General features: G+C 38.0%; 2 protein-coding genes across 2 annotated transcripts in view; both read right to left on the bottom strand.

The window, feature by feature from the left end:
• LOC112158012 (solute carrier family 35 member D3) overlaps positions 1–5,618 on the bottom strand; it is an 8,610-nt gene extending 2,992 nt beyond the window's left edge. Inside the window, exons 1-2 of the mRNA XM_024291169.2 lie at positions 4,664–5,618; positions 2,809–3,019 (exon numbers count right to left, since the gene is read on the bottom strand). Of these exons, the coding sequence (XP_024146937.1) occupies positions 2,809–3,019; positions 4,664–4,888 (436 nt within the window). The 5' untranslated portion in view covers positions 4,889–5,618. The remainder of the gene's footprint in view (positions 1–2,808; positions 3,020–4,663) is intronic.
• A 3,115-nt stretch (positions 5,619–8,733) lies between these two features.
• LOC112158013 (peroxisomal targeting signal 2 receptor) overlaps positions 8,734–10,625 on the bottom strand; it is a gene marked incomplete at its 5' end in the record, with an annotated part of 19,497 nt that continues 17,605 nt past the window's right edge. Inside the window, 1 exon segment of the mRNA XM_024291170.1 lies at positions 8,734–9,123. Coding sequence (XP_024146938.1) covers positions 9,037–9,123 — 87 coding nt within the window.

Below are 10,625 nucleotides of genomic sequence, written 5' to 3'. Positions count from 1 at the left end.
ACTGACATGAGGAGAACAAATCGACATGAGGAGAACCAAATGACATGAGGAGAACCAAATAACATGAGGAGAAAAATCGACATGAGGAGAACCAAATGACATGAGGAGAACCAAATAACATGAGGAGAAAAATTGACATGAGGAGAACCAAACAACATGAAGAGGACAAACCAACATAAGGAGAGCAAACTGACATGAGGAGAACAAATCGACATGAGGAGAACAAACTGACATGAGGAGAACCAAATGACGAGAACAAATCGACATGAGGAGAACCAAATGACATGAGGAAAATAAACTGACATGAGGAGAACAAATCGACATGAGGAGAACCAAATGACGAGAACAAAACGACATGATGAGAACAAACTGGCATGAGGAGAACCAACCGACATGAGAAGAACAAAACGACATGAGGAGAACCAAATGACATGAGGAGAAAAATTGACATGAGGAGAACCAAACAACATGAAGAGGACAAACCAACATAAGGAGAACAAACTGACATGAGGAGAACAAACTGACATGAGGAGAACCAACCGACATGAGGAGAACAAATCGACATGAGGAGAACCAAATGACATGAGGAGAACCAAATGACGAGAACAAAACGACATGAGGAGAACAAACTGACATGAGGAGAACCAACCGACATGAGGAGAACCAACCAATGTGAGGAGAACAGGTAGAACAGCTTGAACTTCATAAAAACTCAGTCCTGCTTCTCAGATTTGGTGGTTTGGACCGTCATTAGAACCCAAAACAGGTTTCACATATTTATGGTTCCAAAAACCAACATGATTTTTCTAAAATTCTAAAAATGTGAAGGCACAGCGAAATAAAATATTGAATCTGCACCACAGCCGCAAGCGCTCTGACTCTGAGAACAATCGGACCAGTGTCTCCAAACAGAAACCCAACACGGCAGAGGGAAGCTTTGCTATTAGTCCTTCCCTTTTCCCATAATGCATCTGTCAGAGCCACCATTCACATGGCGTTCAGTGATCTATGTCCGGCTCAGAAACCACACAAAGTCCAGAAAGAGCTGAGGTTCTCATAAAATACTTTATTACTGTACTGTGTGAACAAAATTCTGTCACAAAAAAATCGATTTTAATTTGTTGAATTTGGGTTCAGTTGACAGTCTTCACTGCAATAATCACAACAGTTTTTTTATTAGAGTCTTGTAGTTTAATCCCAAGACAAACTTTCTTACTTTTATGTTTTATTTTCGTGTTCTTGCTTAAAATGTTTTCTATATGTCCTCCATTATCAGGAAAATAAAATGTTAAATGCTTTTATCTTCCTGTAAGTCTCAGGAAAATTAGAGGGGCGTGGCTTCAATTTTTCATTAAAAAAAATTGAAAACTTTTGTTTCAATTGATATTGTTTTGGTTCTTGTCGATCTCTAATCAAAGGACCTCCTTTATTTTGTTAAGGTTCTATTTCCTTTTTTTAAAGAAGTATTTTAAGGCTTTCAATTTTTTCAGAATTCTGTAGAAACCAGAAAGAAAACTTGTATTAAATGAACCAAGCAGAAGGAATCCAGATCAGAATTTAGATGTCTTTAACAGTTCTGGTATCGCCTGTCCGTCCTGGGATAGGATCTCTCCTTCATGTGGGAATCCCTAAGGTTTCTTCTTTTTTCCTGACTCAGGTTTTTTTAGGAGTTTTTCCTTACCGGGAGGGAGGGTCTAAGGGCAGGGATAACCAGTTTATGTAGTCTGTTTAGTTTTTAACTATTGTTTATATTTTGAAGCCCAATGAGGCAAATCTCTTTGTGATTTTGGGCTATATAAATAAAATTGAATTGAATTGAATTGAATTGAATAGATGTTCCCAAAAATGCAGAATCTTTTCCAGTTCTAAAACAAATTTAACACAAAATGCTTCACAGATAAAAAGATTCCACATAAAAAATAATCTATTTAATGATTTTTTTCCCCGTTTGGATTCTATGTGTTAAAAATATCCTGAAATATTAGCATTTAAGTCTTAGATCTTAATCTGTCAACACTTCAAAACCCTGAACTCGCTGGAATATTTAATCTTTGTTCTAAATTTATGATCATTTCTAGACGATGATGCTTCATTAATGCAGGATTAATGCTGGAGGTCACTTTCTCATGACCTATTTTAGTCCAAGATAAAGAAAAATAATGTTTCCTACGGATGACAGAAACTGCTGCACATTGTTCATGTTTCTGTTTTTCCTTTTATTCACCTCAGAAATCTTTGAAAGATGTAATTAAAAACACAAACCTCCTTTTGTTTGTTTTAAATGGTAGAATAATCCCATATTTACCAGCATGCACATTTATTCATCTTTTACTTGTTTCTTTGAGAGTTTTTCATGATTTTTTTTGTATTTTTCTCTTTTTCTTCAGGTGTGACTAAAAAAACAAATGAAGGAAATCGAGAAGAATCTGAGAATTTTAAAAGGTGGCAACATTTACAAAGAATGAAATAAACTAATGAACCACAACAGATTAAAGAATAAAAAAAATAATCTTAATTATCTAAACCATAAGATTATTTTTTTAATCTAATAAGACATTTTAGATCCTCCAAAATCTGACTTTTCAGAAAGATCGGTTTATTGTTTGCATTTGAGAAAATAGTCATCTACCAGTAACAGAACAGAACAGAACAGCTTTAGGGCACAGAGGAGGGAGGCTGATGATCTGGGCTCGTTCAGTCTAATGAGACTTTATCCTGTCACTCAAAAGAACATCAGAGACTGACATCAAAAGTGTCTCTGCAGTAAAAGTCTGCAGTTATGAGGAAACGTGTGACTGTGGCGCTCACCTGCCAGCACGGCCCCCCCAGTGGTGATGGCCACCGCCGTCACCACCCCTGGAGACGGCAGGCCGTTCCGCAGCACGCACACGCCAATGCTGAGCGTGAAGAGCGGCAGGCAGCGCTTGAAGACCACGTACATGGGCAGGCTGAGCCCACGCAGAGACCAGAGCGTGAGGGTGGACTGCAGCGTGGAGAGGATGCACACCGAGGCGAACTCCTGCAGGGACAGACGGCAGCGTTACCGACCACAGGGGGAGGAGCTTCTCTTCTTACTTTGATCTGGATATTCTTTAGGTGAAACTGAACGAAATGCAACATATTTATGACAAACATCGTCTAAAGGTGGAAGTTTGACTGAAATCGTCTCGTTTAGATGTAGAACAAACTCCCAGAGGACAATCAGAACCTGTGATGTCATCAAATCCTGGACTGTGATTGGCCAAAGATAAATGAGCAGCAGAGTTGCTTGTTTTCACATGGACCCAGTGAAATTCATAAATGTGTCTGCTGTGATGCTTAGGAGTAAAAACAACTTTGTTGGTGATTCAAGAAGCTTGAAATGTTTGATGTAGAAGTATTTCTGAGGAAAAAAATATTGATTTTAATTTATTTGTGGTATTTTATTGAGGACTTTTACTTTCAAAGGCTTTAGTTTCACATTTTTAACTCACACAAACCAAAAATCCCAAGCAAAAATAAAACACACATCAATGAATTAACATGTCAATTATTTCATTCTATTCCTTAACTGACAACTTTCTTTTAAAGTTAACGTCGTATGAAGTTTGTCAACAACAGCTTTTTTAATGCTAGTGTTGCAGCTGCAGCCAGGAGTCTGCTGAAAAACGTAACGAGTGTGAGCGACGTCTATAACGAGACATTAAATAAAGTTTAGGGCTTAACGAGCGACGGATCTGACGGATAAATTAGCTCTTTTTATGACTTTTGTTACAGAAGACAAACAAATATTAGAGGATTTTCATCTGAAGCTTCACAAATACAAATATTTACCTTTTATTTTATAAATCTTCCACTCGTTATTTTGTCTAAAAAATAATTTTCTTTCTTTAAAGTAATTTGGTAAAATGGGCAGAAATATTCATTTTTATTCTTTCTATTTGTTATTTCACTGTCACAAAAAACAAGTTTGAATCTTTTCTAATTGTTTTATGAGAAATAAATAAATTAAAACTAAAGGCTGACAGAGCGAAGACATAAAAATGTTTCTTTGACTCTATTTGATGTCGTGAAATCCCCCCATTATGATACTGCCTCCACCTTGTAATGACATGAATTTCTGTTTTCAATCTGTAAAGAAAGAAGCGACAGACAGATTTGATATAAAAACTAAACAGGAATTTTTCTTTTTTGACGTATTAAAATGTCATTTTTTAAAACTCTCTAATGTCAGAAACGCACAGAAAAACAAAATTATTCATAAAAATGTGTTTTAAATGACTAATTACTTGTATTTATTCATAGAAGCTCAAAGATGGAGCCTTTCGAGCTCTTGGAGTTCTGCAGAGATCTTCATCATTGACCGCATCATCTTCAGTCCATCAGAGGAGAAAACTCTTTAAAGGAATATAATATTTAAAATCTGTGCAATAAAACAAAACTCTTTTTGCAAACATTTTGTTTTGAAATCATTCAAAAGAAATGAAAAAGTTCTTTACGCGTTGGATTCCTGTTTCCTTTTGCGCGCATTTTACGCAACATTTTACGCATGAAAAAAGTGAGAAAGGATCAAAGTTTTATTCGGTTCTGCGCAGCCGCAGAACATCTCCTACATCTAAGTGAAATTCCGAGATGATTGTGTGTTTCTGCTTTTCATGAGAAGCTCTTCCGTTTCCCGCCTTACCTTGGAGAGCTGCATGTTGAAGGCGGGGATCTGCACCCTCCCCAGCCTCCGCAGGGTCTCCAGGGTGACGGCGGCGGTGAAGCTGGTCAGGAACTGGATGAGGGTCAGGAAGGTGAAGTGGTAGTTGCTGATGAGGAACTTCAGCAGGATGTTCAGAGATCCAGAGAAGACGCCGTGCGCCACGGCCACCGACACCCCCAACAGGTGACTCTTCAGGACGTCCATGGCGGCTCCTGCGGGACCGGAGGACCCAAAAGTTCTGAAAGTGACGGCCGGGAGGGGGAGGGGGGTTTACGCGCCGGCACCGGGAGGAAAAGTGTGGGAAAAGGCGGGAAGTGGGGATGGAGAAGGTCACATCATGGACTGCTGCTCCTGCTCCATTCTTCTTCTTCCAGGAGATCCTGAGATGTTAGTGTTCCTTAAAGACAGAGATGAGGAGGAATGGAGGAGAACAGGAGGAGAACAGGAGGAGAACAGGAGGAGGAGGACCCGGAGTGACCGCAGCAGCAGCAGCAGCAGCAGCAGAGGAGAGTCTGTCCTCCTTCAGCCCACTCTCTGGAATGACATTTTGCCGCAGCGCCTTTTGGATGAGCATCAGGGGGAGGAGCGCGTGGAGAGGGGGCGTGGCTCTGCCCACTGGAGGCGGGGTTTCACCTTTACATCACCGGATTTTTTACATTTGTAGCATCACAATGACCTCATGGGTATAATACAGACTGACAACAAAGTACTTCTATTTTTTAAGCCATAAATTGACAAATAAACGGATTTAAAATGGAATAAAATCCAAACTTTCAGCTAAAAAGTCTTTTCTGCTCTCTGAAGAATGCTGCTCCATCCCTGCAGACGCGCGTCTTCAAGCAGCTTCTGTAACATTTCAGAGACAGAAATCTGTTTGTTCTGTTTGTCCTGAAGCTGAAAATGACATCAGACTTAAACACACCAGATCGGTCTCATAAGCTGACATTTCACTGAAAATGAATACATAAAATACAAAGTTAAGGGCAATTAGGAGGCTGGAATAAAATATTTTAATTGTGTTTTGATTTCAACTTCTCCATTGATGGAATCATTTTTCTTTGTTTTACCCAAACACAAAAGAAAAATCATTTTTCATGAGGTCCTTAAGTCCCATTTTGATCATGTTTTATCTATTTTCCAACCCTTCTCTATGGATTTTACGTTATAAATATTAACTTTACATTTAATATTTAACTTGCAATCTACATATTCATTTGAGGACATTAACACACACGAATAATCAAAAAGAATAAACGCTAATATTATTAACACAAATGAATTACAGTCCTTCGCTTTGCCTCGGCGCTTCACGTTAGGTCTGCGATTAATTGCAATTAATTCCCCCCCAGTTTGAAATTAATTAGTTCATTTTTTTTTAAATCAATTCCTGTGCCTAAAAATTATGGTTATGCCGTTATTAGCCAAAACGAAAAACAAAATCTGGGTAGTGTTTAGGACATAGTTTCTGCAGAGTGGCTGTGTTGTGGGGGAGTATGTTAGTACAGAGCAACACCGCCCCCATTTCCTGTCACCCGTTACAGAGAGCTTCCTGTTTACATGCTCTCTCGCTATTTCACAGCTCCTCACATCATCAGGCTAACATTAGCCAATATTAGCTCCATCCACAAAAAAATATGAATTTAAATCTTCTCAATTTATGGGGAAAAAGTTGTAACTGTTAAATTATGATGATAAAGTTGTATATTTATGACTTAGAAAGAAATAGGCTAAACTTATGACTTTTTTTCTTGTAAATTTACGTGTTTTAAAATTAAATTAAATGTTTTACTTTAAATCTCATAAATTTACGAGAAAAAACTTGTATATCTACAAGATTAAAATTGTAAATTTACATCTTTTAATCTTCTAATATGACCTTTTTTTTGGTGGCCCTAATACTCTGTTGTAGTTTTTGTCTGCAGGTGGATGCATCAGAATGGGGCGGAGCCAGAAGCTTGTGGCCCCGCCCATCGTAGTTTCTACATCACAAATCTTTTGCAAACTGCATTTTTTCATTTTCTCGTGAGTCATTTGAATAGAAAACTATTTTAATCTGAATTTTCATTGCAAATATGTTCTACAAGAACACGTTAAGAACACGATTTTATCAGAGTGAGGCTTTAAACAATCCAAATTTAGTTTCATTCAGTTACTTAACGTTCTCGTCTTATGAGGTCCTAGAAAAGAAAATTGTTCTGAAAAATTTCAAGTTATTCAAAGCATTCTTTATCATAATTTATGATAACTTTAGACGTTAAAGCCTTAAAAACATGTATTTCTGAGGAATCACATGAGGCAACATTTATTATTAATGATTAGTAGTACACGAGGTATCGTTAAATTATAAGTGATACACTTAGTAATGCAACGTGACACATATCTATTAACACCTTAATTCAGGCTTAATTAACTTACATCAACTGTTCTATCAAACTCGGTTCTGTTAAACAAACAAAATTACAAAGAAAGTTACTGTTCAAAGTGAAGGTTGCTGCTTCAAATCCTGAATTTGACTTTTTTTTTGACAGTTCCAATATCTGAAATGACTCAACATCTTAGACTGTAACATTTCATTTGATCTTTTCATTCGTCTGTTTTACAGTCTTATTTTGGTGAATTGTCGCTCAAAGGGACTTCCTGTTTAAATAAAGGAGTAAAAACCAAAACATGAATCCATCGTGGACTGAGAATAAATCATGTTTTAATGTGGATTTTATTGTGAATATTTTGGGAGGGGACAAAGTTTCCTGGAAATCTTTCAGAAAATACAGAAAAAAACCTGAACAAACGTTGTTGTGTTAAATTCCTTAAAGTATTGGATTTCCAATAAAAATCATAAATAAAAATCAGTGAATACGTGATCATTTTCATGCTTCATTAAAATAAGTCGGTTTTCTTCTCTGGATTGGTTCTTCCTCGTCAGTGGAAAACAGAGACATCACGGCTCCTAACAGGCATGGAAATGACTCGGAGAAGATTTTAATTGAAATATTTCATCAGAAAATCAGCTTCTAAGCCACGAGGGGGGAGGGGGGGGGCGACCCTTATCAACCAGCGAGCAAAAGCTTCCAATTAGAGGAGACTCTTTCAGACTCCAGCAGATTAGGGCCAAACCGAGGAAGACGGAGTGGAGGGAGTCTTTGTCCGGAAAACTGGAGGTAATAGAGATTAGAACATGTAATCCTTCATTCTGTGGTCAGAAATGTCAACAAACACTTTTATAGTTTTACACAATATTCCTGCTGACAAAAGGCACCAAAACACAAATTGACTGTATTTGTTCTGCTTTTCCTGTGAGTCTGTTCTCCTTCAAAGTATCCCTGACTGTGGAGTTCACTGCAGATGTGAGGAGTGAAGGTTTGGAGCTACAGGAGATAAATTCCTCCTGAAAGTCGTGTTCCGTCTGATGTTGAGCTGCAGCCAAAAACACAAACGTTTGATGAAGACGTCAGGAATATTTCCAAAGCTTTCCTGCAGGACGGACGTCTCCGGCTCAGCATCCAGCAGGAGCTTTAATCCAGACGGGACTCGTATGACGTGAGGATTAACGCGTCGCCCAAAGACACGAGGGCAGAACCTGAGGGTGGACCTCGACTGTTAACACTCGACATAGTCGTGACTAAATGAATCATTGACTTTATTAACACTCGTCATTGTCGTAGACCGGCTAATAATTTAGTTGTTGACCACGCTAACAGTCGATATACTGTAGTCGTGACTAATCGAATACTAAACTAGTCACGACTTTAGCAGTCGGAGTAGTCGTGATTAATCAGCTACTTAGTTAGCTTTCGACTATGCTAACAGTCCACACAATTGTGACTATTCCACTGACTTAGTCGTTTGTTATGCTAACCGTCGATGTAGATGCGACTAATCGACGACTAAATTAGTTGTCGATTATTTTAATAATTAACACCTAAATTCGTCGTCTATTTTAAAATGAGTCGTGACTGACTGACCAATCGTGGGACTCGTACTGCGATCCAAGGAAGGAAACACGAGAACGCTTTTCAGCTGCTGTTTATGGAAATAACTCAAAAAACAGATTCAAAAACACAAAACTTTATTGTTTCATCTTTCAAAACACGTAATTTTTGGAGTTAATTCTTAACTCTTCATATCAGTAGAAACATTTGAACAGAAAGAGATGATCAGATGCTCCACTGTTGACATGTTGAAGGAGAAAACGTAAATCAAAGACGTGATTGATTTACAGGACCTGCAGCTCCAGAGGTTATCTGATCTGTGTGTCTACAGTCTCACATGGTTTATGTTCTACCTGAAACATCTTCCCTCCATCCCTCATGGGAGGAACCTCCTGACCCTACAGCTCCACTAACAGCAGCAGCTCATTCGTCTGCAGAGCTGCGACTTCCATTGGAGAGGCAGGCGGGAGAGTAGATCTTCACCGTCTCGTCCCAGGAACAGTCCACCACCTGCAGCACAGAACCACACGGATCTCTGAAGCAGAAAACCTCCACAGAACCAAGTGGAGAAGGAAACCTGCTGGTTATGAATCCATGCTCTCGTTAAACCCGTGACTGAAGTTTTCTCCGAACGGTTTGATCCTTGAAAAGATTAAAACCTCGTTTTCATCGACTCTTTACAAGTTTTGTCCCAGAATTTTTTGTCTCATTAAGAGTCAGAATCTAGAAATAATAAAAATATTATTAAAATGACCCAAAATCCTTTTGCTTGACACTCTAAATTACAGAAAAACTCAAACAAAAAAGCTCAAATTTCCCTCAAATTTTTGGTTAAGATGAGATTTTAAAGTGGCATTTATGGTAATTAACAAAAATGTAGATTTATTCTCCACTAGTTTTAGGATTTATGAGGATTTATTGAGATTGTAAGATTGAAAATTTGTTCTTAAACGAGTCGTTTCTACTTATTACCCCAGTTCTCTGTCACTGTATTCAAAATAAAGTCCAATTAGGTTCATAAGAACTCATAACATCCAAACCGTTTGTTTAGAATAAGCATAAATACGGACAATAATTCAATCTAACCATTAGATTTTTAAATGCTTCTCATTTCTCATTTGATCATTTATTATAAGATTTCTTGTTAAATATAAATTAGCTGCTGCATGGACGGATCATTTTACTTCTTTTTAGTGATTTTCTTCAAATGTTTTATTTTTTATCCTAAAAGAAACACGTCTTTAGTGATGTAAAACAATAAAAAGTGAATCCAAACAATGAAGATGTGATGCGGTCTGAGATGTCCCACAAGAATAAACCTGTAGATTTCCGTTTTTCCTGCAGAAAACCAACAAGACAATCAAGCTGCAGCTTTTATTTCAGATCTGATCGAGTGTTTTTGTGTTTTACTGTCCTTTGCTCTCCAGCTTTGATCATTTCTCTACAATTCAGAGCAGAAAGCCTTTAATCGTGTCCCTCCTCTTGCTTTATTTCAGCTTCATCTGTGCGATCGTCATGGAGACGATCTGTCGTTTCAAGGAAACTTTTCAGGCTGGAGGATCATTTAAAACCTGCTACCAAGAAACTTTTGTCTCTTTGAAAGTTTTTTCAAACGACTTTAGATTCTAAAGTGGCTGTAAACTTTCGTTTCCTCTTCAGAGTTCCTTCACAGAAACCCGTTCTAAAACTAAATCCTGATCACCTGGATGGATAAACGGACTTCACTCGCCCCCTGAGGTCAAAAATATTTCAAAGGCAGAAAAATGTCAGACATGCGACTTTCTCGTGTTGAACTTTTGTGATGGATTCGTTTCCTGAGGCTGAGCAGATAAACAGCGTTTGTGTAACAAAGCTGGAGGGATGTCTGGAATGTTCGGAGCGGCGCTGCTGGAAAACTTTAGGAACTGTTGAGTGAAGGTGAGGAAAGTTTACCTGAGACCAAAGAGAACCTTTGATTGTTTCTTGAACACGTTTCTGTGTAAAACGTTTATTTTATTGACTTTGATGAGTTT

The sequence above is a fragment of the Oryzias melastigma genome, linkage group LG24 (assembly GCF_002922805.2).
Source record: "Oryzias melastigma strain HK-1 linkage group LG24, ASM292280v2, whole genome shotgun sequence".
Lineage (NCBI taxonomy): Eukaryota > Metazoa > Chordata > Actinopteri > Beloniformes > Adrianichthyidae > Oryzias > Oryzias melastigma.
This window is presented reverse-complemented; position numbering and strand designations above follow the sequence as displayed.